The sequence below is a fragment of the Orbicella faveolata genome, unplaced genomic scaffold, assembly GCF_042242905.1.
Source record: "Orbicella faveolata isolate gen_17 unplaced genomic scaffold, um_ofav_v1 contig_12, whole genome shotgun sequence".
NCBI lineage: Eukaryota > Metazoa > Cnidaria > Anthozoa > Scleractinia > Merulinidae > Orbicella > Orbicella faveolata.
In genome coordinates, this window is record NW_028301539.1 from 5,260,784 (window position 1) to 5,288,346 (window position 27,563).

A 27,563-nucleotide genomic window follows, 5' to 3' on the forward strand; every position below is an offset into this window, starting at 1 on the left:
CTTCTACCTACAAATAGCAGACAGATTTAAGTAGAAGCTGTTAAAATAATAGGTATGAGAGTGATTGAAGACGTTTCCTATTGAAAGTTGGCGATGAAGTGTGGCGTCTTTTCATGATCTACGACTAAGTCCCCGATCACACTTCTAATGTCTCCGTTTTCGTTTCAACGAAAACGAAGCTAACTATTTTCAACCACACTAGTGTTTTCGATTTGTATTCATCTGTCCACATTCGAAAACACATGCTTTTTGATTCGTTTTCGCGTATCGATCGTCCACACTAAAGCGCCCGAAAACGCTGATGGAAACGACAGAATATGACACTTATTGCAGCACCGTTTTCAAAGCCTCCGTTTTCACTTATCCACACCAGAAACTGAGCGTTTTCAAAACGATATGTTCAAAAAAGGCTCCACTTTTGAATCCGTTTCGAAGGCCTCCGTTTCAGCAACGTTTTCGGGCGTATGGACGATAGACGAAAACGCATCAAAAAGTGTGCGTTTTCTCACGAAACTGACGCATTAGTCATGTGGTCGGGGACTAAATTCTTAAAATTTTTGGATTTTCCACACGTGCTGGAAACCACGTGCGATTTTTTGCGCTCCTTGAAATATTGTTAGCGCACCCTCTAGACTACTATGGGTAATGATTATCAAGTAGATACTCTGGTCGGTTGGTAAACATTTAATGTTTTCAAGTGTGATACGGCTAAACAACGCTTTCGAATCTCTTCGGGTCGGGCAAAGCCTCACGTGAGCGATCGCGCTTTTCCGATCAGCGGCTACTACCATTAGAGTCTCCATCCGCAACGCGATACTCCTCCTGGACTCGCGAAATGTTGTCACGATTTTATGTGAAGGGGTGTGTGTCTTGGCTTATTTAGCCGCGTTTCCTCCTCTGTGAAGCAAAATGATGGAAGAAGAGGATTCATATGGGTTCGAGCAAACCCTGGTAAGCTACAGTCTTCTTTCAAAGTGTTTTGTTGTCTCTCACTTTGCGAACAACCACAAACATAAGCAAATAAAATTTGACGACTCACACTTGAATGGGAAATAGGACGTTCGCTTCGATTTCACATTGAAAGTTTTTCATTATTGCCATGTCGGAGAGAAACTAGCTGTAGTCTGTGAACCTCATATATTCGCATATATTCGAATATATAAAGTTTGAATTCAATAAGGATGTTTTCATGTTGGATACGATGTCATTAACAACATGCATTTAATTGCGATTCGTGTCAGCAAGATATTCCTTCAACGACCAATAAGCCTTTTAGCCACAGGTTCATTTCAGCTTAACTTTAAGGACTGTTAAAGTCTTATTAAATCCCTCTCCCAACATAGTGTGTTTCTGAACAGTAAATACCGTTTATCTTCGCTCAAAGTGCAGACATTTTAATGTCAAAACATGCCAGTATTTCTGAATGGGTATCGTCGCATATCAACATGTATGACACTGTCAATGATTCTTCCTGATTTATGAAACGGAAATGTAGAGAACGCCGGAGTTATAATTTAACAATTTCACAAGACAATGAAGATTAAGATGTACCAATTTTTACTTTGGATCGCGTTTTGTGCACATGTGTTGAAATTGCTTATCATATAATAAACTATTTTCCAGATGTTGGTTCGAAATATTTGTAGCCAGCTGTCCGGCATCTCACACAATTTGACTGCTGTAGACCAGAAATCTATTCATTTTGTCAATTGATCTATTTTTTGATCGAGTATTTTATATACATTACATTGTTTAATACTATAGATTTTCATTAAAATATTGTAAAAACTTACGTAACAATTATTTATTGATAAGCTTACGGAGAAATTAAAAGTGTTATAAATTATTACGGGATTGATCAACAAATGTAAATTAAGACTATTCTACTGTGTTTCACTTTTTTCACAAAAAGAAGATTTAGTTACTCATTGTAGCAAAACATCATTGCCCTCAAATAATTTTGCCTCCAAATATGTTTCCAGTATTGAATTTCAAAGTCACGTAAGAGCACTATATAGTTCTGGCCTTTTTGAGCATATCTTTCTTTAATCAAACCTTGTTGATGAGTAAATTTGATACATTGCCAAAAAAACTTCTCCCTTTCAAGAGTGCGTCAGGCACTGTCATGTCTGTGCCTAATGATCATCATTGTGTAGTTATTTATTAGTTATTTGTTAGTTATTTATTTAGTCTTTGATCAAGTCCATAAGATGTCTTGAGAAGTTGATTTATAAAATATTTCAGATACATGTAGTACACATCCTCTCATTGGTTGATAGTTTTGTTTAGATAGGGGTACGTAAACACAATTGTGGCAAGAAATATTTTGTAAAAGTCCTCTAGAGGACTTTTTTTGTGTTTACATAAACTCATCTAAACACTGAGGGGAGGGGGTTGTGAAAATTCTTAATAGTTATGGAAACCCTTGACTACATCTTTTGGCTTCCATAACTGTCTTAAATTATCTAACCCCTCTCCCTAGTGTTTAGACAGGGCTATGTAAACAGGGTCAAAGTCCTCTATTCCTTATTTATAAACAATTTCTTTTCATGTATGTTTAGATGTATGGTCGTTTTACGACCACACAACTTCAGAACTATGCTAAAGAACAAGGTGCAAGGTTACGAAGGGAGGAGAAACAAAGGAGAGAGGAACAAGAACAAACAGAGGATGACTTTAGAACTTATGATCATTCATGGCTAGGTCCAGTTAAAAGTAAGTAAACTTGTAACCAGCAATCTTGGATGGCCAAGACTTGACATAATATATCATACCTGACAGACATTTCCAAGTACGAGATGGAGTTGAAAATATATGTTGTTAAAGTGCCCTTATGATCAAATTTTCAATATCCATTTTTTTTTGGACATTTTTGTACACAATAGGTCTTTCCTAGATACATGTATCTTGCCAAATTTCAATCTATTATGAACATTACAACTTGTGTTTTTTGGACCTTCATGTGCAAGAATTTACGGCGGCCATTAATTTTCCTTGTTCCAAGGCTTGGTTTAGAATTGGGGCAAATGACATCATTTACTCAAAAATACCGCACAGGTTGATATTATTATAACAATTAGTGTAGAAAATTGCAAGAATATAAGAGCCAAAGTTTTTGTTATTCTTTATGCAAATTGCTGCAGTACTAATTGATTCTTCAATTGGCCACTGGATCACCATGTTTGATTCAGCAGCTTCTTTGTTAAGAAGAATTGCGGGCACACTAATAAATGCATGTGCGGAGCCTGGTACTACTACTAACAATGTGGCAGAGTAGGGGACCAATTCTAATATCATGTCTGTCAACTGCACACAGCCTTGGCTTGGTGTTGAAAATTACATAGACGCAAAACTAGATGAGGAAGAAGAGAAAACCCTGTGGGGGGGAGGTACTCCCCTATATGGGCTATATAGGTATGTGCAGCCCCAAAGGGTATGGTTTTTCAGCTGTTTTGGTTATAAATAGGGTATCGATTTTAGCCTATTTTGGCCATTTTGGTCATAAATATGGTATGGTTTTTGCACTCTAGCCTTGATATGGGTATGTTTTAAGAAGAAGCCACTTTTTCATCATTACCAAAATGAAAATTAACAAAAGCCCTTCACAAATTATGTTTACGGTAATTTAACATTGATCTGAACTAAGGAAATTCTTATAACGCAGGGCTGAAACAGGGTTTTGAATAAATAGGTAGGGTAAATAGGGTGGATAAATAGGGTATCAAATATTTGGTCAGGTCATAAATAGGGAAGGGAATATTGCAGATTTTGGTCATAAATAGGGTAAGGGTTTTGGGAAGCAGGCCGCACACCCTGTCCCAACTTTTCTGGCAGTACCCCTGGGGGAGAAAACACAGATAACGAAACAGAAGCTGCTTTCAGATTGATTATTATTTCGTACTGTTCTTCCTTTAAAATTTTACTATCGTATTCACATATTAAGCTTCTTTGTATGTAAACTTAGAATAAATGTTATGTGGAAGATTGTGTACATGAAGAAAATACTGAAGAAGAAAAATCTTCAGTGGAAAAAAGAATGGCGACCAAAAATTATGATCTGGCAACCAATATTTTAGGATTAGTTGCCAGTTGGCTTGTTACTGAAAAAGTTAACTTTGAGCCCTGATACCCCTCCTGCAGAGACTTTTTGGTTGCACCCACCCTAATCCCTCTAGAAATTCCAGTTTTGGTTTATACATGTACTTCATTTTGGCTTTTGACACTCCCCCCTGCTCTGTTGGAATTTCCAGTAACCCTCCTTGGTGTGGGTATGGATGTACTATGTCAAACACTCGAGACAGTGTTTCATCGGAATATCCAAACACCGAGAAGAGAGTAGAAAATACAATGTGCAGCAGAGTACATGTATTTTTGATGAAATTCAAGGTGTTTGGGTAACAGATGAAACACTGTTTCAAGTGTTTGATTCATCGTCTCAAATTATCGAAACAAAAACTGAGGAGTAAATAGAGAAGTAAAATCGTCAAAATCTATGTTAATTAAGAGCGGGTATCCAAACCTCCTTCACTGTTGGAATTTTCTTTGTTTTAACTTGATGAATTACTAATGAGTTAGAGAAATTTTCTGGAACCATTCCTTGAATTTTCAATACTAAAATGAAGATAAGTTTACCTCAGGATTTCACTGAGAATTAAATGGTACATAAAATTAAAGCTGATTTAGCTCTGGAGGTTGACAAGGAGAAAATTTTTTGGGTTGTTTGTGTGGGCATATTTGGACCAAAGTTTGATTGCCCCCTGACTTGCAATGTTTTTTTTTTCCACAAGTTTTACACTCAACAGTGTGTTTTGTTCAATTGTCTGGATTGTTTTGATTGGTAGGAGTCGTGTGTGATGCATGTATTAAATCATTAGGTTAGAGGCAAGAAAGATTGCTGCAACTTTACAACTAAAATTGCATTTCACTGCTTGGTTTGACCTGTACCCCTCAATGTTAAATAGCCTTCAAAAGAGGTACAATGGAGTTGGACGGAGATCAGGGAAGTTCTAATTGTCTTGACTAATAGTCGGGCTGTTGCGGTGGGCCACTTAGCCGCTAGTATATTAACGGAGCTCCGGCGTGCGAGCTGAGCGCCATACCTTAGAAAATTTGGTAACCCATCGATCTTAAAATTTTGGTTGTCACATGACTGTCCATCCGTACATCCGTATCTCTGTATGCCCCCTTAATGTAAATCAATGTGAAATGTCACTCTGCAACAGCCTAGGAGGGGTGGGTTTACAGCGTACATCTTTGATATTGGGCATTCATGTTATATTCAACTGACACCTGTCAAAACAAGGTATCCGCTTACCAGTATCACATGACCATATCGCGGGCTCATTTTTTCCAACTAGCCACCAATATATTGCGGTAATGCCGTCTCAAAATCACATTTAGTTCATATAATCAGGAGCTCTGCTCTTAGGTTTGGCCAAATCTCTATATTAAACTCTGAATAGAAAGGGTCAGATTTAAGTCTGGCCAGAGTCCTTGGTGTGGCATTCTTCTCTCACAGTGCCTCTTTCCACCCACGTTTATCAAGAAGCTATTGTGAATGTACCATTACCAGAAACAAATATTGGGTGTTACTTATTCAACACTGGAAACTTCAGATCAACTAACTTACGGTATTCTTTCGTCTTTATTGACTGTAGTTTCCCAAATCCCCCTTCCCCCCAAAAATATTAATAATAGTTATTGTTTTCAGAAAGCATTTTTTATTTCAGGTAGGTATCACTGGTAGGGGAGTATTAAATACATAATCAATAATAGAACTTCTGTTGTAATTGTAATCATCTCGTAGTGATGGGCAGTGCGTAACTTTTGCTGCACATCAAGGAGCACAATTAAGTGCTCTTTAAATTAGATCAGGATCTAGGATTAGTGTTGTGCTCTGTGATGTCGTGACTTCTTATTGAAAAAGTTTGAGTGAATATTATACCCAGCTTCCTTATAAAGCAGCTTTTTGTCATTTCATTCCTTTGCAGTTTAGGTAGTGAAGTAGTACTGCAATATGTTTCAGATACAAAACGACTTACAATATTAGTAACTGAAGATGTAAATTGAATCATTATTGTAATAACTATTATGTATTGTGATATATGATTGCAATTAGCAGGAATATAAGTTCACAATAAAATCTTTACTCAATGTACGCCTAAACTTTCAAAAACTCCCCCGTTCTGTTGTCACAAAAATGCAAGTTTTCAGTGCAGTTCCTGAGGTAGAGACTTCGTAATGCTGTTTCTGTACTGTATTATATAAAAAAAGCAACTATTATGTTTACCATGAAGATTGTTACTGACAGACTCCTTGCATGATATAATCTTCCATAATATTGTCTACTGTTTCATACCATCACTTTGAAAATCTGTTCAGTCAATTCTGCTAGAGGATTGTAAGCCAGCCATGAACCACTTGGTGTAACAGGTTGATAAGCAGTGCCACAATGCAACAGAAAAAGTCAGTATTTTGATAAAAGGAAGCAATATGATATAGTGCAGAAAATCAAACAAATACTGCAAGGACATGATTTTCCTTATGGCAAGTACCACATGTCTGGCCCACAAATTCCTTTTGATTTCTCATTCTCTTGAGGCTCATCTAAGTTAAACTCTGGTATCTAAATTAATAGATTAAAAAATGAAATTGATGAGAATTGAGAATTAACACCACAGACTTTAGGTATTGAAGCAATGTTAATTGAGAAAGATGTCTAAATAGCATCATAAGAACTTAAAATTATGTTTTAAAAATATCATTAATGTGTAAAATTGTGATGCTCCAAGCTTATTTTGGATTATATGTACTAAAGGCATCTGTGGTCGAGTGTCGATCAATACCTTGATTGATACCCTCGATCGGTACTCGATCGACATTCTGATCGATACTCGGTTGACACTAAATCTACACTTGATGGGAAACCACTGTTGTGTAACCAGACATTGAGAGATTTTGAAGCTATACCTGAAATGAAAAATGTACACTCGAGACACATTGAGCTTCAGTTCAGTTTCAGTTTCAGTTTCAGTTTTATTATCACGCACTATTTACAGAAAAACAAGTTAATGTAAGATGGTTTACAATGATATAGGAAAAATAAATACAGATAGAAATTACCTACAAGAAACAATATTTAATTGTGTACAGTGACCAAAGTAGCCAATGAGCTTTCGAGTTGGTCACTGTCATGTAGATATAAGTTGGGCAGGAAAGTTGGTCACTGTCATGTAGATATAAATTGAGCAAGAAATTTGAGTTAACTACATGCTCTTCTTCCCGGGTGCTACTCTAGAAAGTTTTATATGGGGAGACCCAGCCCCAAGGTTCAACCCCTTATTCTTTTGTATACCATTTTGACAAAGTGACCGCTTTTGTATACCTATGGTACTTTTTCACATACCTTCTTTAGAACTGCATCCCTTTTCTCACCCGAATGAAATTAGCAACAATATTATGGGAGAACACCAGAAGAGATGTTAACCGAAAAAACAAGATAGTATTATTTGTTCAGTTCATGTTGTGGTTAGAGTCAAGATACTCCATTTTCCCTACCTTTCAGATCCTTTCATATACCTCAACTTGTTAAATCCCTACCCTTCAATATACATGAAGCCTGAGAAAAGTACCCCTTTCAGGCGAAAACTCCCCACATACGCCACTGTAGGGAGTACGTCTGTTCACAATCTGCTTGATTTTTTGACGTAGAAACAGGTTGATTTCACAGAGAATGACGCATTGCGCCAGTGGCTAAGTACTCCTTTACGGGATGGTCGTACATACTTTTGGCTCTGAAAATTTTGGACTTTAAAATATGATTGACCTAAAAACCATGAAAAGAAACATAAGTGATATTTTGCATGGAATTCGAAAGCAATCATGTGAACGAGCGGATGTACTCATGAGGTTGTTGTCACAGTATACTGCAAGCAAGCTTGTTTTGACTTCCATACTTTGAATAAAACAACTTCTCAAACGCACAGTTGAATTATAGGTCCAAACATATATAGTACAACATATCAAGACTAATGACCTTTTCGTGAAATTTCTTTCTCTTGCATATGTATTTCATGTATTTTGTGTACAATCTTCCTTTGGAAACCAAAAACGCCTTTTACCGGTGAGACAGATTCCCTTCTCTGTATGCTCAATGAAAGACAACGGGTAACCAGTCTCCTCTGACCTCTCACCGAGCAGAGAGGGAAGGGAATGTCTGTGTCGCAGGGGAACACCCATTGGCAAATAAGCGCTGGTGGTTACGGTATTATTTCTCAAGATCACAAGCTTAGTATGGAACTCACATTTTCGTCTGCATTATTTTGTTTGCCTTTCACGACATCACCTTCTGAAGCCATGCTCGTGAATGTAAGAGCACTGAAAGGTGTACCTTCTGCTTGCACTGTTTATAACGATTTTGCCTGACTGCTTGAACCCACGCCGCTTGAACCAGCTACTTTGTTCTGAAGTCTTCACAATCCTTGGACCCACGTGAGAGATAGTCATGTAGTCATGTCAAGGGTCTGGAACTAGTATTGATAGAATAATTAATGTACACAGCAATTTGTGTAGTATTCATTATTGTTTCAAGCAGTATTGCTTTAGATCAATTCAAGTCAGTTACTCTCAGTGGAGGATCTGGATTTTCTGACTGGACTGCAGATTGCGTGTAAAGCAACATATGGAAGGTTCCTATTCGTGGAAAATCTTTTCAGCTTTGATACATCACACAGTTACAAAAGGTGCATGGTCGAAAGAGATGATCAATGTTGGAAGCACAACATCAGATACTGTTGCTTTCGAATTGTTTGTTGATTCAAAATAAAATAATATTTAGTATTGGAAAATCTGACAAAAAGCTGGAAGACCTACAAGGCAAGGGAAGTAGTAATTTAAACACCTAGGTGGAGAGAGGCACTGTGAGAGTAAAGTGTCTTGCCCAAGAAAACAATGCGTCTATACATTTTCATTGCAGTTCATGAGATGCAGCCTTGGTAACATTGTTTCTGTACTCCCTGCACAATAGCATCTTGTGTAACATTGTCTACTGTTCCGTTCCATCACTTTGAAAAATGCGTTCACTCAACTCTGCCGGTATCCAAGCCAGCCATGAACCACTTTGTGTAACAGGTTGATAAGCAGTACCACAATGCAAATGCAAAAGCCAGTATAATAATAAAAGGCAGCAGTATGATGTAGCACAAAATCAAACAAATAACACATGGACATGATTTTCCTCGTGGCGAGTACCACATGTCTGGAGCACAAATTCCTTTTGATTTCTCGTTCTCCTTAGCCTCATCTTTAAACTCTTGCACCTAAATTAAAAGGAAAAAAAAAAGAATGAAATTGATTAGATGTAGAATAGACCAATTTTGATATATTAAAATTCAGCCTAACACAATAGACCTCAGCTTGAGGCTCTGGGGCATAAACCCCACAAACTCTGTAGTTATTCCCCCAGAGCCTGGTACTGAGGTTTATTTTAAGCTGAATCTTAATATATCGAAATTTGTATGTTGAAAGCTTTATTGATTGAACTTGACATGCAAAGTCAATGGAACAGTGAGAAATTAAGCGAAGTTGATTGAGTTCTGCATTTACATGTGAGCGAATTTGCACACTGAACTCTGTGTGAGTTCGATTTCTGAGACCAACAAATTCGATTGAAAAAATTGAAACCATTCGAACTCAGTCCATGAAATTGCGTTTGATTGAATTACAATACAAATGACAAATCGAAGCCGTCGCTTGTGGGGTTGTTTTATGAAGTTAAAATGCTAATTTACAAACTTTAACAGTAATTAAAAAACACAAGGTTTTGAAAGCTGTACTTGAAGCACTATTTCAAAAACGAGTGCAAGGGTTTCATCAAACTCGTTTATCGTCATATGTTTTTCTTGGTTTATCAATATGCAGATTAAGAAAATTTGCATCCGTGTTTGAAATTATTTCAAACACGGTCGTGGTTTATTGAGCTTCTAAACCCGTCCACCTGACCAGAATAAGATGCTCTGGTTGGGTAAGAACTGCATAAATAATTAATAATTTGAGAAATGTTGGGTACGATCGAGCTAGTTGTTGCCGGTGGTTATAGACACCTTTTTGGGAAAATCTAGACAGCTGAGATTATTATGAGAGACATAAGGCTTATTGTACTTTGCGAAACGAAACGAAACGAAATGAAATCTGTACTTTGCGAAATGAAATCGGTACTCGGTGCTAAATGATTGGGGCGAGCCATAGTCAATACAATGCAACAATAAGAATAAAAATATCATAACGTCTGACCCAAAAGTAAAAGACCGCCCGCAAGCGGGCTAGAGGAAATCACACTTTCGGTGCTGAAAATTTCGAGGACTTGGAAGGATCACGTGAACGAACGCACGCACCTCGAGAGGTTGCTGTCGTGTAGCTTTTGGCCCTCTCGAAGACCTTTGCACGCAAGCTTGTTTTGACTTCCACACTTCGCAAAAAAAACAAACAACTTCTAAGTGCACAGTCGAATTATAAGTCTAAACATATAGTACAGCGTATCGAAACCAACAATCTTTTCGTGAAATTTCTTTCTCTTGAATTTCTTGAAGGTCTTTGTGTACAATCTTCCTTCGGAAACCAATCCTGCCCGTTAAAGATCAACATTCAAACGCATTTTACCGCCGAGACACAAACTCCCTAACTTTTCCTGCTCGGTGAAAGACAAGAGGTAACCGGTTCCCTCTCGTTCCCTCTGGTCTCTCGTTCCCTCTTTCGCCGTGCAGAAATACAATGGAATCTCTCTCCCGCTGGGAACGCCTTTTTGGCAAAAAATCAAGCGGTAATGGTTTCGGCATTATAGCTCAAGATCACTACCAGAAATAAGCTTGCTATCGAACTCACATTTTCGTGTTTGCCTTTCTCGACGTCGCCTTCCGAAGCCATGCTTGTGAATGTGAGATCCTTCCGCTTTGCACTCTTTTGGATCTGCTTGAATCAACCAGCATTCGATCACATCGAATCCGGGAGTCGAATCCAAAGGAGCCTCGCGCGCTCAATCTCGCGTGACACATTGTGACAGATATTTGAATGCAAGTACATCAAGGGCCTGGAACTAAATTTAGAACAAGTTGCATTCATAATCGTATCAAGACGTGTTCGATGAGCATTACTTCTCATTATCTCTTCCTTTTGATTAATTCAAAACAGCTGCTCCCAGAGGAGGGTGATCTAATTAATATTTTTTCACAGTGCAGAGAAATGAAAACAGCTAAGATAAATACAATTTCTTGGGACAAGCTTCCCCAGAAAATTTGAAAAAAGTGAACTGTCTTAAAAATATCCTGGATTATAATATAATTATTATGAAATAAAACTATGAGTAAATCAGTTTAATTGTAATATTACTCATGGCCCAAGTCTTTTGGTACAGATGGTGCATTTGGGATCTGTGGTATTAATAAAATGAGCAATGTATAGTGACTAAATTGTGTAGTGTCAGTGTAATAAGTATGTTTACTCTACTTTGTCTTTTCATTTGTGATGCACAGAGGTGTAGCCAGGATTTTTCAAGGGGGGGGGGGGGTGTCACACTGTGTCAAAGTTGGGTTACTCACCAGATTGTCATGTCAACCTCCACGCCTGTTGTAGGTTGTTTGCTTAAAAAAAGGCTTACAAAAGGGGGGGGGGGGGTGGAATCACGGCACCCAGGACTTCCCTAGCTACACCCATGATGCATGATTTATTTTTGTTCAAATATGGTAGGTATATATATGAATTTTTTTTTTAACTTGATGGCAGATAATAGGGGACTCACAAAAGAGGTCAAAGTTTCATTTCAAATGCCAGCACATTTTTAAACTTAGGGGGTTATGGTACTAATTAGGGGACACTCTCTGTTCCCTGGTGTACCTGCTTTTAGGAGGTTCAACTACACATTTCTGATCTAAGATTTCATATTGCAAGGTGCAAAGACTGATCAGCTGACTCTGTTGTTACAGGGTTTATAGAGCGGTTGCGTCCATGTTGGAGTCGTTTGGGTAGTGACTGGGTGTTCTTGCTGATTCTTGGAATAGTAATGGCACTTATAAGTTTTGTCTTGGATTTAGCAATTGACAAATGCCAAACGGGTATGTCAAATTAACCTAAAAATTCTTTTTATTTTGTAAATGGTAAATTACTCTTCCATAGATTGTATTAGTAAATAGGTATTATTATTGACAATTTTTAAAAAGAAATATATGCTAAGGGGCAGTGCTTGCCTCCTGGCATACATTTCTTTGTAAGTTTAGGGTCCCATATTTTTTATGAGTTTGCAACTACAGATTCTTTTCAAACTTCATAGATTTACTAAATTCAGCATGATAAACTGAACTATGGAGGTGATTTGTTTGAAAAATAAAAAAAAAAATTGTAAGTATTGCATGATATTGGTAAAAAGGTCTATCATTGACTTGAATGTTTCATTGAAATTTGCGGAAAGAGTGTTTTGCCAGTTGTTATTGTTGTTAAATGACAGCCAGTGTCACTCATTTTTAAATGAATGTTACAAGCAACTTAAAGTAAATAAATATGGTATACAGGAGAGATAAAGGACGATGACTTTTAACAATAACATTGTATTAATTGTTTTTGTTATGTTTAATGTTTCAGCCCATATTTGGTTGTACAGTTTACCAAGCAATACTTTCCTGCAGTATATTGTCTGGATTTCGTTTCCTTTAGTCCTTGTAACTTTTTCTGTTGGATTCACTTACCTTGTTTCTCCTCATGCAATAGGTAAATCATTTTAAGCTCAACATATATGTCTGGAGATGCAATTATTAGGAGTCAGTTTGCCATTCAACCAACAGCACTTTTTGTTTAGTAATTTCACTTGCTAGTATGGGCAAGTAAGAGTACACCAACAAGTGGTATACAGTTTCCATTTTCACTGTGTGAACATCAATTGGCTTTGCATAAAAAAAAAGGTTATTCAATAAGATTGGTTGGTCAGTCAGTCTGCCAGTCGGGCAGTCAGTAGGTCGAATAGTAAGTCGGTCGGTCAATCGCGCAGTTGGTGTGTCAGTCAGCCAGCCAGTCAGTCAGTCACTCGGTGAATCAATTATATTCATTTGATTAATGGCAATTGTATTAATTTATTACTTATTGATTCACAAATAAGTTTAATTAATCAATTAGTTAATGGCTTAATTATTGTTTGATAAATGTAATTTTATTTTCTAAACTCCAGCATTTCATAATTTCTTGTTTGGTTCTTCTTTAGGTTCAGGAATTCCTGAGATGAAAGTAATTTTAAGAGGCACAATATTAAAACGCTACCTGTCACTTAGAACATTGATTGCCAAAGTGGTAAGTTAATTGATTGCATACATTTCAAATCATTTTTAAGCATGAAGAAGAAAAACCAAGATTGGCCATAAGTAAATTATTTCTTGTTAATCACCAAATTATTTTAATTTGGTTTTGCACTATTTTTTTTGTTGGTTTGTAGTTTGGCCTTCTTACAGCTCTGGGAAGCAGTATTCCTATAGGAAAAGAGGTGAGTTATGATTTATGGGGTGATACATACATAATTCAAGGAGGGTTAGGGAGAGAGTCAGTTACGGAAAATCTTGTAATGACTTTGTTTTTGAGGAGGTGTGGTGGCCTCATCTTTAGTGCACTTGCCTCTGGATGGAGGAGTCCGGGTTTGAGCCCTGGCTGGGAACATTGTTTTGTGTTCTTGGACAAGACACTTTACTTTCACAGTGCCTCTCACCACTCAGGTGTATAAATAAGTACTGGCAATTATTCTAATGCTGGGAAGTTACCCTGCAATGGATGTCCACGATGGACTAGCATGCATCTTATCCAGTCCTGGAAGGTAGAAGTACTCCCATTCACTTCATGTTACAGAAACCAGAGATAAGCACCAACCAGAGGGGCCACTGGGCTTGTATACATACTTTACCTTTACCTTGAAATGACTTTTCCATTGGATGAATTTAAAACCTTATTGTTCCCCTCATTTTTGTTCTTCTCCTTGATGTTTACAGGGCCCTTTTGTGCATATTGCAAGCATGGTTGCTCGATCCATGGGGAAGTTTGTGGCATCATTTAAAGGCATATATACGGTAAATGTTTTTTCTTTAATTTGTGCTCTTGACTAATTAAATTAGCAGGTTTGAGGAATATTTTTTTGGTTAGGTCATGGAGTATCGAGGGCTCAAATCCCATCAGTAACTTGGATTTTTTCCATTAAGTTGATGCTATTTCTACATTTTAATAGTTTTCTGGATCAAGAAAATTTAATCACATTTTTTACTTCTCATGAATGATTGTTGTTTCCTTGTAGAATGAGTCCAGAAATACAGAGATGTTAGCAGCAGCATGTGCTGTTGGTGTATCAAGCTGTTTCGGGTCTCCTATTGGAGGTGTGTATGTATGCATTTTTTGACCAAGCGTGTGTCCATGATGGCTGCATATCAGCCAAGTTCCTATTTGGGTATTTATGTACAGAGAACATAACAGCTTGCGCAGGGTTTGGTTGAATTTTCTGCTCTTGGAACCACCACTATTTATAAGAAACCTAGTTTTAAGTCTGTACATGGTAAGTAGCCATAGTTGCAATATATTGTGCAAGTTATAATTAGTCAACATCTTAGTAATGCATATTAACTGACATTGTATTTTTTAAGATTGGTTTGACTCCTGTTGAATACAAATGTAATCACACTTGCCAATAACCAGGCTTTTAGCCAGGATTTGAAAAGTGGGTGTCAAAATGTGCTCAAATCAACAATTTATAAGGCAACATATGAAAAATTAATAAAACAATTTTCTTTAAAAAGTGGCCATCCAAAGAATGCCTGAATGCCAGTCTGGCTAAAAGCCTACTAATAAGTACTGCATGTTAATTGTTTTCTGCTTGAATGTGAACTGTACATCAAGGTCAGTGTTACTGAAAGTCTTGTTTCTTAGTTTCATTGTACACAATTTTATTTGAATTTGTTCATTTTTTTAACAGGGGTTCTATTCAGTATTGAAGTAACAGCCACTTATTTTGCTGTGCGAAATTATTGGCGTGGATTCTTTGCTGCTGTGTGTGGAGCACTGATGTTTCGTCTTCTAGCTGTGTTTGATAAGGAAGAAGGTCAGTGTTCATAATCTGGGATTTTGCTGTGATGCTAATAAGAGATTACTGGACAGTGTTATGTAGGCGCCATTCATAAAATTCATACAAAACTACATCTGGGACCTGAGTGGCTTATGTTCTATATCCTCACTAATAAGGTTATTGATGATGTCAATTCTCGCTTTTTCAAGGTTGTTTGTGCAAACAGTTAATTTGTCTAGCATACATTGTACATTAAAAAGAAAATTACATGGTGGTTTGAAGATATGAATTTTTTTTAATACGTAAAAACAATATTTTACTCTCTTGTAGTGCTTGTTCTTGAAAAATTATATTGTTTTTATCACTCAAAAATATAATTCATATCTTTGTGCTGTTATCTAATATCTATTATATCAGTACATATATTGTGTAATTATTAAAAATGGAATTCATATCTTTGTGCCATTATCTAATATCTATTACATATCAGTACATGTATTGTATAATTATTATTGGTACCTTTTCAGTGCTTGAACATCAAACATCAAATCTTCCATTCAGTCATTTTAGTTCTGACAATTTGTAAGTTCATCTAGACAGTATCCCCAAATGTTAATCATTTGACTTTCCCCCTCTAAAGAAATTACAATTTATTAGTGTTGTGGATTAAAAACATTCATCAGCGTTAAGTTACATGATTCTTCCAGTATGGTTTCATCATTCATTATAAATACAGTATTGCTCAGAAGTAACCTAACACTTGGCAAAAGGCGTTCCCTGTTACGTTACTTGTGAGCGGTACTGTGTTATTACTTACTAAGAACTTGCAGCTTTTACAGCTTTGTAATTTTGTTTGTTTGCAGAAACTGTAACTGCTCTGTTCAAGACAAATTTTCGCCTGGACTTTCCATTTGATGTAGAAGAGTTCATTGCTTTTGCATCAATAGGGTAAAAACTAGAATTTGCCTGTTTATCGATCTGCTATTCACTAGCTTTGACTGATTTATGAAACTGAATTGTGATGAAATCTTCTTTTGCAGGTTGTTTTGCGGTTTTGGAGGAGCCCTGTTTGTATTTACTCATAGAAAGCTTGTTGATGTTCAAAGAACTCACAAACACACCAAGGTGGCAAAGTTTCTGTCAAAGAAGTAAGATTTGGATAACTGTGTTTATAATAACTGTTGGGTCATAGCTGCCTCATGTTTTAGAAACCAGAGAACATCACGATATCAGTTACACCATTTGTACTACCCATCGAGTGAGAATTATTAGCAATTGTAGTTAATTTTTAAGCTCAAAGACTTACCTTTAGTCATTTCTTTCCACAGCCATTTCATGTATCCAGCTGTTGTCATCTTCATCATTGCTACAATAACGTTTCCTAAAGGATTTGGACAGTTCATGGCAGGAGAGGTGAGGGTCAGCTTCAGTTCATAACAGTTACATTGCACTACTTTCAGGGGTGTCTCAAAAACTAAGACCTAAGACCTAAGACACCCTCTGAATCTCAAAAACTAAGACCTAAGACTCCCTCTGAATCCCAAAAACTAAGGCCTAAGACACCCTCCAAATCTCAAAAACTGAGACCTAAGACACCCTCCGAATCTCAAACACTGAGACCTAAGACATTCTCTGAATCTCAAAAACTTAGACCCAAGACACCCTCAGAATCTCAGCAACTAAGACCTAAGACCCTCTCTGAATCTCAAAAACTTAGACCTAAGACTCCCTCCAAATCTCAAAAACTAAGACCTAAGACCCCCTCTGAATCTCAAAAACTAAGACCTAAGACACCCTCTGAATCCCAAAAACTAAGGCCTAAGACACCCTCCGAATCTCAAAAACTGAGACCTAAGACACCCTCCGAATCCCAAAAACTTAGACCTAAGACACCCTCTGAATCTCAAAAACTAAGACCTAAGACACCCTCAGAATCTCAGCAACTAAGACCTAAGACCCTCTCTGAATCTCAAAAACTTAGACCTAAGACACCCTCTGAATCTCAAAAACTAAGACCTAAGACCCTCTCAGAATCTCAAAAACTAAGACCTAAGACCCTCTCAGAATCTCAAAAACTTAGACCTAAGACACCCCGTGAATCTCAAAAACTTAGACCTAAGACACCCTCTGAATCTCAAAAACTAAGACCTAAGACCCTCTCAGAATCTCAAAAACTAAGACCTAAGACCTGCTCTGAATCTCAAAAACTTAGACCTAAGACCCCCTCTAAATCTCAAAAACAAAGATCTAACTAAGATCCCCTCCAAAATCTAAGCCTCCGTTTTCAGAATTGACTTTTGGCATACATGTACATATATAATGAAATGGAAACTTGATCCTTAATGAACAAGGGAAATATTTGGAGCTAAAAAAGTAAATTTAACACACTTTAGGTTCTGAGTTGAACAAACAATGTACATTCTAAACCTTTAAGGATATAATAACCTTCCAAGGTATTTGTTGTTGTTGTTGTTAGTTGACGTCAAAGCAAGCAATAGATGAGCTGTTTATGAACATCACATGGTCTGAAGCAAGAGAGTCTGAGGATCAAGCCAGCTTGAACGTTCTAAAGCACTGGGATGGGGCTAATACTAACATCTATGTCACCTTGGTCATATTCATTGTTCTCAAGGTATGTTGTCACTTAATCATCAGCTGTGATTGGCTAGGTGACTCTGGATATTTGTTTTTATTAGGTGTGCTGAGTCTACAGTTCATGTTCATAGAAGACAACATTTACATTTTTTCAATGTGTTTTTTAATATATTATTTATTTATTTTTTATTTTTAAACATTTAGACTGTTAATAAAGCAGCTCTATCAATATGTTGTTTAACCCTATTTTCAAATGATTGCGGCAACAATTTCCGGTAGTTTGTAATTTAGGGGTTATGAACTTTTTTTTTGACAGTTTATCATGACAGCTGTGTCAGTAGCTTTGCCAATTCCTGCTGGTGTCTTCTTCCCAGTATTTTTAATAGGTAGGAGAAACCCAAGTTATTAAATAACTAATTAAAAATTATTTATTGATGTTTACTTAATAATTTTTGTCTTCCTCTTTCGGGAGGGGTGGGCTGAATTGTATAGTTACACTTTGTATATGTTTTGTTAACTTAATAATTTTGTTAACTAGCTATTTGTTTTGAGTCGATAGTGTAGCTTTGGTGTTTCTGCAATTTTTTCTTAAAGTTTCATTCAAGAAATAACTAACTATAACTATAACTGCGTTATATTAATTCCATGGTCTCCCAACGATTGGGCATGGTCAAGATGCTCAAAAAGTTGGTTGTTTCTGCTAGTATAAGTTTCAATATGGAAATTTTTGCTTTTTCAATGTCTCATGCGGGGGCTTCATTAACTTTTTCAGCAGGAGTACAACTGGTTTTCATAGGGATGCAAAACGTTTTGAACTGAACTTTGTTATAGGAAAATTTCCTGTGGATGAGCAAACCAAGTGGACAAAATCATCCTCATAGCTGGTCAATTTGCCCGGTACCTGGCCCTTAATGAAATCCTTGCTCATGTGGAATTGCCCTCTCACACATCTGCATCTTTTTTTTTCATCTTCAGGAGCAGCATTTGGTCGGCTTGTAGGTGAAGCCATGGCAACATGGTTTCCTGACGGTGTGAACTCTGGAGATGCTGTAACACCCATTGTCCCAGGGGGGTATGCTGTTGTCGGTAAGTGGGTGGAAAGAAAGTTCATGTATATTAATGTCCAAAAACTATGTAAGATGAAAAAATCCTCTTGATAGTTTCAAAATGTAACTTACTTACTTACTGCCCTTATACCTATGTGGGGTAGCGTGTGGGGTAGCAACAAAATTTCTCCACTCCTGTCTGTTCTGGGCTAGCTTCCGAATGGTACTCCAGTTGTGGTTAAGGGTCTTCAGCTGCCTCAGCAGTTCTCTGCCAGGTGACTGAAGGTCTTCCTCTTCTTCTTCCTCTTCCTTCAAAATGTGAAATTTACCTAGCTTTCTTTCTTATCAGCTAATTCTGGATCAGTCCATGCTGAACTTCTTTAAAGCTGTTTTAAACCTATCTGACTCACCTTACGAAATTGTGTGAGCCTAGAGACTAAACACCGTGATGGTCTTTCCCTAATTGTGGAACTGAGATAAGAGGATATTAAGTTAATCAATTTAATACTCATACTGATTGTTGTTTTGTTTGTGGAACAGGAGCAGCAGCCATGTCAGCAGCTGTGACACACACTATATCGACATCTGTGATTGTGTTTGAGCTCACAGGACAAATCACTCACATTCTCCCTGTTATGGTATGTTTATTGTGCCATCAACTGTCTGCCAAAGCACTTTATTAGTAGCTAGACACTTGAGTGTGTCCTGTTAGAAAACCTGAGAATCCATTTTATTGGTTAGAACTATTATTGCTATCCATTTGCTGGTAGCACATGATTGGACTCACACAGTTGGCCTAAAAAGCAAAAATTTCTCTTAGCCTACCTGATTTTTGACTCAGAAATATCAGAAATTGTAGGTTTCTGACTGTTGCCATTTTCTCTACAGATTGCTGTGTTGATAGCTAATGCTATCGCACAGTGGTTGCAGCCATCATTTTACGACAGCATCATTCAAATCAAGAGGCTACCTTACCTTCCCGACTTAACAAAAACTCAGTAAGTATGCATAATGATTAGCTTGATCACAAATTTAAAATCAAAGTTCTGCAGAAATTGACACGCTGCTTCATGTACCTGTAGGCGGGGATTCTAATTTTGGTATGAGTCATTTTACGGATGCCTCAGCTCCTGTGTCACAAACTTCTGGACAAGTTTTAAACTAAAGACTTCCGAATGAACCACACAAAAATGAGAATTTATCTCTCATCACAAACAAAGGCTTCCAAGATTTTGAGATCATATTAAAAGTTTCTGTTGCCCAATCTTTTAGAAATACATCTAGTGGTAATATAACTACGGTATATCACAGTATACCACTTGAAAGTGTTGCATATTATGCAACGCTTTCAAGTGGTATACTGTGGAATATCCCACAAGTTACTTGTCTTTTCTTGGTATATGCATGAGCCTTTGGAGAAGTGTGTATGCCAAGAAAATACAAGTGATAAGTGGGATATTCCATCATGGTATATCACAAGAGAGCATTGCTTAACTATTTTACACCATGCCATAGAAAATACAGTGCCCAACACACCAATGTGACATGTGTGTTGTGCATGATGGGAAAGTTGGATGTAATACCATCAAATGTACAATGGCTTTCCTATATTCTGATTGCCTGTATTTTCGATGGCACGGTATAAATGTTACTTATTTCCCCTTTTGTCTTATGGTTATTTGCTTTCTTTCAGGATCAGGAGTGTTCAGATCTTCATGTCCCCAAAAATGAACAGCTCTCTATAAGGCCAATTAATTTTTTTTTCTGATTGTTCTTTTATCTTTCAGGGTTTACAACTTGCTTGTTGCTGATATTATGAAGACCAAACTTTTTTACATCTCATATCACACTAAATATGCCGACCTCAAGGATCTACTGGAGAAGTCAAATCACAGGTCATATCCACTAGTGGATTCTGAAGGTACTGCAGCTATCATTCTTAGATACAGTTTCATCTAAGGGCATCTGCCCTTTTCTTCTGTTTAGCATCATCCAAGGTTTAGATCAATGAGAGAAATCAGGAGGCTTGATCACGCTACTTCTTTAAGCCTTGAATTGTTCCATTGACTGTGACATTTATTTATTACAAATCTTTACTTAACTTTAAGATTCTATGATCCTCCTTGGCTCCATTCAGCGGCCTCAGCTCCAGTCTCTTTTAAATCAACACATGCAAAAACTGATCCAGACCAGCAGTAACGCAGAGAGTGAAGATGCGTTATGTGTGAGACCTGAGACACCAGACTCGTTGCAGTTACAGTCTGAGTAAGTATTGGTGGAACATTGAAAGAATTTATAAGAACCATAGAGATGCAAGGACAGATTACTGAACAAATAATTTAATTGGATATGAAGTTGTTCAGTACCATTTATTTTTGACTAGAAAACTAAGGCACTTTTTTCCTAAATATTTCTCTGATTTTACGCCTTCAAACAACTTGATCATTAATTAAATACATTTTCATATTGCCGTCTCTTCAGCATCATAATTTGTTGCAATAGATCTGTTGTATATGCTTTTATAAAAAAACATGTTTTTTCCCAGGCTTGTAAACTGCAATCTGCTATTTACTGTATGTGAACTTATAAAACCTAATAATTTTGTTTTCAAAACAAAACAATAATAGATTATCTGGCCTTTCTGATATTAATAGAAATTACACTATTTCCTGGCTGTGGTCCATCTGACTATATAATTGTGGAATACTGCGTCTGTTCAAGTCTTGCCGATGGGTGTAGTTTGAAGCCACACCCTAAAGACGGCAAATAACACTTACTTATTAACTGTTGTCACTGATAATAATTTTTTCAGCAAAGAGAGCAGTGATGATCAGGGTCCTCCTTCGGCTAAACTTGAAGTGTCAGCTGATGTATCCATAAAGGTATGACATCATGTACTCCGACTTGTAGTTACTCTGTGTGTGTTATTTTTGACTGAAAAATTTAGTACCCTGACTTCCAAAATGGTGAAATTTTGTTGTTGTGAGCATTTTCCTGGTGCTACCTTGACTTGTCCTTGGTACATATAGTTCCCAGCTAAATTCCTTTGTCTTGCCATGTAAACAGCCAATAGGTGGGCCTTCTATGAGGTTGGATTTTTATCTGTGAATAATTTCTTTGAAATGTTACTGCTTATCTTATATTAGAAAACATGAATAACCAGCCCTCTGCTTGTAATTATGCTGACTGACCTTTCACTGTGACTATTTTCAAGATAGGTACACTATCAGGGAGAATAACAAATATTATTATAATTAATAATAAAAAAAAGTGCTTTTCAAGAAATTTTTTTCAATTTTTTTTGTTCTATTCTCTTGTGTCAGAGACAAGATAGCCACCCTCAAGGAGCAAGTCAAAGATCTTCAACAGGAAAGTCTTTGTTAGAGAAAATTCCAGGTAACATCAATCTACAGCAGTTGACCTATCTGTAACAATGCTTCCTTGCCATTTCATGTAGTTTGCAGTATGTTTTAAGTTTTTGACATCAGGTAACTTAATATTACATAACATATAAGCATACTACTTTTTACTTTCTTAGCTCCAGATAGCAAGGTTTATATAAGCTAAACATAGTGTTTTTCATCTGTTTGATCTATATTTAATGGAATGAATCATATCAAAATAATAACATGATTGTTTCTTATTTTCTCTCTTAGTTCCTGCAAGACTTCATAGACTGTTTGGTAGTGCATCACTTCTGGATGATGCTGAGGTTGGTAGCAAAAGCAACCAGTTATAAATGTGATTGTTGTGCTGTTCCCCTTTCTCAGTGATCTTGTCAGAAGTCTTAGCTGAAGTTCACCAATCAGTTTTGCAACCTGGATGAGAATTTTTTTTGTTGAAGTCAAGATTCTGACAATCCTGTCAAGGGCTGTTGTTAACTCCTGTTTGACTGTCTGCGCAGGACTTCAATGTTTTTGTTTGCATGTTAATTACTATTACACCAAATTGATGTGTTTTTTTTTAAAATTAATTTTATAGAAAATTTCTGAAGCATCTGACAAAGACAGTCCAACTGCAGAACAGGTGAGTTGCAGATCAAAAAATAAATCAATTAGTTCCTGTAAGGAAGGGGTGGTAACAGGGCAGTATATGACATTTGCACACTGCAGACTACAGACTACAGACTACATTTTACACCTACATGTAAATGCATGTAGTGCTCCGGTTAGCCTGAATATCACTCAGGTTAGCCTAAATAGTGCTCAGGTTAGCCTGTTCAAGGTTAGCTCTCAGTAGAAGAATTGGGTGTATGATACTACCTAAAATGTCCACAGTTTGCAGTCTGCAAATGTCATACACCAGCAACAGGGTACATGTATAGGCGCTGAGAAGGGAGTATCTTGCTAAATCCATGCAGCACCGATCTGATCATTCTTGAATGTGGACCTCTTGATACGAAGCTCACTGTAATTAACTTAATCCTAAGACTGAGGTAACTATGTTTTCTGCCCATGAAAGTCCACAATTTCCAAAAAGTTAATTGCCATCAACATGTCTGTCTGAATTAGTCATACTAGCTTAGCTGTAGTAATGTTATCAACAAGACTCCATGTCTTAAATCCAGTATGTTCAGACACAACCTCTCTAAGTTGGTGTGGAATATTTCACTGCTGTAATCATACTTCATCAAGTCTACATGTAAATACCTCTTTCTCAGTGTATGCATGAAATATCACTGGCCATAGTCAAAATTCTAACACAGAGCAACATGTAAGATCTGCTAGGCACCTGTTGATGGCAAGTTAAAATTAGGTTAATTTTAAGCATGGAGTTATAAATTGTTACTCCTAAATATCCCAACCTAAAAGATTCTGGTCAGAGTTTTGATGATCTGAAATTGTCTTAAATACAGTTTCCTTGATGCATAAGATTTTATTCCCAGACTAAGTTAAGCTAAATCCTGAAACAGTTGACAGTGACAAAGTTATTAGTTTTGTGATTTTTCCTGGTGAACAGTTCATGATTCAAACATTGATGATTGTGTTGTTAGAACTCTCTTTTTATTTGATTGTTTCTACAGCAACTTCAGTGGGAGAAGGAACTGTTAGAGAGACCTGTTGACTATAGTAGCTGCCAGATTGATCCGGCACCATTCCAGCTGGTAGAAAGAACATCTCTGTTGAAGGTAATTGTTGAGCAAAGCAGAAACTGTAAAATCATGAGGGGAAAAAAAGCTCTTTGTCATTTCACTCAAAATAAGGTCTATATGGTGAGCTCATTTTGAAAGTGAGTCTAGCAAAAATACTAATAATCTTAGACTTAATAAAATACTAAATGGTGTCAGTAGTATTTTGACACTTTGAAACTTGGATCACCATGATTAATTTAAATTGTCTAAAATTTCTAGGTATATGGGTTATTGACCAAGTGTGAGGTCAAGATGGCTGGATATTGGCCAAGTTCTTTTTTTGCGAGTTTATGGACTGAGACAGAGTCGAGGTCCATAAACTCGCAAAAAATGAACGAGGCCAATATCCAGCCATCTTGACTGAACAAGCTTGGTCAATAAAGGATTTATTATATGGCTTTCGGGGAAATTTTTCTTGCGGAACACAGCAGGTAGTCCCGAGCGGGCAAGATAGCTCCATCTTGCCCGCTCGGGTAGCCAATCACAGCGGAGGATTTTCTTCATCTTGCCCACTCGCGGAGCTAGCCATATAATAAATCATGTTATTACCCTGATGAAAGAAAATATGTTGATCTGGTGCTTCATTATTCTTCTGTTTAAGTTAACACGAAATAATTGTCTTAAATTTAATGTGAACAAAATTTTGTGTTAATGGAAGTGAATAAATAATAATAATACTTTTTGTTTTTATAAGTTAATGAATTTTATTTATTTATTTTTTATTTAACACTCAAATTCAGTTACACAGGTGATCAAAATAAATAATTTCTTGCAGGTTCACAAGTTATTTGCACTTCTTAATCTGTCACATGCCTATGTAACCACTCTAGGGCGACTGGTGGGCGTGGTTGCACTTAAAGAGGTAAGCATTAGTAATAGTTTGTAAATTAGAACACCTTTACAGCATATTGATAAACAGTGCCACATGGAAGTGCTGCTAGGTAGCTTTCATTTCAATGGTCGTGAACACTCTGCTTAAAGGTTTCATCCACAGAGTTAAAAGTTAGAGCCACCTTGTACAGCAAAGTAGAGTGTCACATGATCATGTTCTGTTCAAAAGCTTTCATTTGAATATGGGTTTCACATGTGATTCATGAGCTGCCTCGGTTGATGTTAATGCTTGTATTTATTTTAACCATAGGTTCGACAGGCAATCGAGGGTGAGCGATTTCTAGATGCTTCCCATGTAGATGCGGTGGAAGGGGACCATAGAGGCAGTTTTACATTGGCACAGGTTCAAGACGTTATGTTGAGGCCATACTCTGAAGCGCGTGCCACAAGTCCCACTAGTGAAGATTCAGATCCCGCACTGTAAATTGCCGACTTAATGGAACAAAGACAGCTGGCCATGAAGTGGTGTTTGTTTGGTTTGAACCCGTAGGCAGAGTCCTTATGTACTACAGTAAAAGTATACAAGGCTTATGAAACAAAGATTTAGTTTACAGAGTTTCATACGTATGAGAATTTTGTACAAATCAATTACTGGGGTTTCCACTCTTTTGGTGGAGAGAGAGCGTGTGTGAAAAATACATGTTAATTTTATTTAGAAGTGTATTTACTTCTAGCTGTTCTACAGCTAGATTGAATCATGGTCATGTATTAAAGGGTGCAAGAGTGAGTGTATGTACATTAAGAAGAACAGGTATTTTGTAGTTGGTTGAGTTGCAACCTGGGAGATGGAAGAGATTTCCATGTAAAGGTGATGCAACATTCATTAGAAATTTTAAAATACTAAGGCATGGTTGTGATCACAAAGAGAAATGATGATGTCATTGCCCAAGTTTCGTTATTCAATTTTTCATTATTTTTGGTTTACTTTGCAAACATATGTCCAAACCATAATGTGCATCAACTATCAACAATGTGTGCTTATGACAAGATCAATGAATGTCATGCTCAGGCCTCAAATTACACCATGTGGCTCATCAGGCACTTAGGGATTTCTGTATTCATTTGGTTTTTGTAGGTGGAATGATTTGCCTCATGCGAGCCCTACCCCTGAATTGGGAGGGCGCGGCAGGGGGGCAGGGACTATTTCTTCCGTGACTCTTCCATAAACCAATCAGGCATGGTTGAAACTACCAGGGGCTCAGGCCCCAAATAGCATATCTTTTGGGATCACAAAGATGACATGCCCAGGGTATAGCAATGCAATTAAAGATTGTCCTTAATTCACAGGCTACATGAAACTTGCTTTATTCCATAATTAAAAAGATTTTCCAAACAGTGCCAAGTTACAAACAAAAAAAACCAGGTATATTATCACAAGGATATATTATTTTGTTTTGTATTTAGAGATCAGAAGAAAATTTTAAAAAACATAAAGATTTGATTTTCCTACTAAAATGTAATATTAATAATTAAAAAGAGTTTTTCTGAAAAATTAAGAAAATTGAAAAAAAAAAAAGATATGTCAGTTTGCAAATAACAGTTCAGTTGGTAGTGTGGTACTTTTTAACCTACCTGTCAATATTATTGTTAATGGGTACTAGGTTTTATGAACGATGTGGTACATGTATTTCACAATCCATCCAATATTTTTTGTGATATGCAGTTGCTCTAAACACATCATACAATACAATAGCCTAGCCACTACAGAGTTGCCCATTGCCTCTGTGTCAAAACGAGTCTTCATGCGAAATCATTTTTATGAAAATGGTTTCATCTGTAAGTTTGTTTTCTTGTCAATCAAACTCATTTTCACAAGAAAAGTTTAGCATGAGGACTTATTTTGAAACAGAGGCAAAAGGCCACTTGGAAATGGCCTATTTGCTAATTATTTCCAAGTGATTTGTCCCCTAGTTTTCATGTTTTTGTTTCACATTTGTACATTCCATGTTTCAGTGGTCAAATAGCCATACATATTTGGCTGCCAAAGAGAGGTTGTTTATTTGTACGTCAGATTATTATAGGTACTTAGTTAAGTACTGTTTATATCAAGTTAAGATATCAGTGGAATTTCTTACTATTATGTTATAGGAATCATGGTAATAGGTGTAAAATTATGATATCCATTCTTATCCATAAAGGTTGTGATTTGCAGGGGAGAACGTAGTAACCCTTTCAAGACTAACCACATCACAAATTAGTCTATGTTCTATTGTTATTTTCATAATGTTTTGTGATATTTTTTTAAATAAAGGAGGAAAGAATATTTGTAATTAACTTTCAGGTATACAGGTAACTAAAAAAAGAGACAGAAGACAATCATGCATACACAAGAATGTGTTTGGGAAAACTCAAAATTTAGCAGGCATGCATTGGTTTACACAATGCTGTGTATAAACTTTCTCAGTCCTTCAAGCATGCAGGTTTGAGTGTCTCAGACATTTTCTTGCTCTGAACTTGACTTTTGCAGCTCCCCTTGTGGGCAAGAACTGGCCAAAACTAAACTCACTTGAAACAGGTTGTGTAAATAAGAATCTGTAAAATGCAACTTAGTGTCATTTACATTATTTAGTCAGCTAATTGGAGGATGCATTGTTTGCTTGCAGTTTGTACTAAAACCTGCTTCATTACTACCATGTGTTTGAATAATACACAGGCTTCATGTATGTAACTTTGAAGATTAAAGTAATAATTTTTTAAAAGCTTGTAAAATTTGGTTATTACCTGGGCTGTGCAAATTATTACTGGTGCTCAAATTTCCACTAGAATGCTTGATCTGCATTGACAGTGAGTATGCCATAATGCCTCTCTTTCATGTAAATACATTGAA

General features: G+C 36.8%; 1 protein-coding gene and 1 long non-coding RNA gene across 3 annotated transcripts; one reads left to right on the forward strand and one right to left on the reverse strand.

Moving 5' to 3' along the window:
• Positions 1 to 774: 774 nt before the first annotated feature.
• Positions 775 to 27,445, forward strand: LOC110063591 (chloride channel protein 2-like). Its single transcript, XM_020770584.2, has 26 exons — positions 775 to 951; positions 2,562 to 2,715; positions 11,976 to 12,104; positions 12,628 to 12,753; positions 13,241 to 13,326; positions 13,469 to 13,516; positions 14,013 to 14,090; positions 14,312 to 14,390; positions 14,984 to 15,109; positions 15,937 to 16,021; positions 16,114 to 16,221; positions 16,402 to 16,486; positions 17,550 to 17,705; positions 17,985 to 18,054; positions 18,644 to 18,754; positions 19,255 to 19,352; positions 19,603 to 19,712; positions 20,502 to 20,635; positions 20,823 to 20,979; positions 21,527 to 21,596; positions 22,038 to 22,110; positions 22,371 to 22,426; positions 22,696 to 22,740; positions 23,738 to 23,842; positions 24,621 to 24,707; positions 24,987 to 27,445. The coding sequence occupies exons 1-26, from the start codon at positions 910 to 912 to the stop codon at positions 25,158 to 25,160; spliced, it is 2,592 nt and encodes an 863-aa protein (XP_020626243.1). The 5' UTR covers positions 775 to 909; the 3' UTR covers positions 25,161 to 27,445.
• Positions 7,011 to 15,607, reverse strand: LOC149116255 (uncharacterized). 2 transcript variants are annotated; one of them, XR_016205363.1, is made up of 3 exons: positions 15,593 to 15,607; positions 10,879 to 11,089; positions 7,011 to 9,317 (listed from the first exon to the last, which is right to left on the reverse strand). It is a non-coding gene; the product is annotated as an uncharacterized LOC149116255 (long non-coding RNA). The 2 variants fall into 2 exon arrangements; XR_016205362.1 differs by lacking the exon at positions 15,593 to 15,607 and having other exon boundaries at positions 10,879 to 11,129.
• Positions 27,446 to 27,563: the final 118 nt, after the last annotated feature.

Bases quoted from the DNA above. Each gene is read 5' to 3' on its own strand.
- LOC110063591 (XM_020770584.2), top strand. From the start codon at position 910: ATGATGGAAGAAGAGGATTCATATGGGTTCGAGCAAACCCTG. The intron at 16,022-16,113 runs GTAAAAACTAGA...CTTCTTTTGCAG, and splicing joins ATTGCTTTTGCATCAATAGG to GTTGTTTTGCGGTTTTGGAG. The intron at 17,706-17,984 runs GTATGTTGTCAC...TTTTTTTGACAG, and splicing joins TCATATTCATTGTTCTCAAG to TTTATCATGACAGCTGTGTC.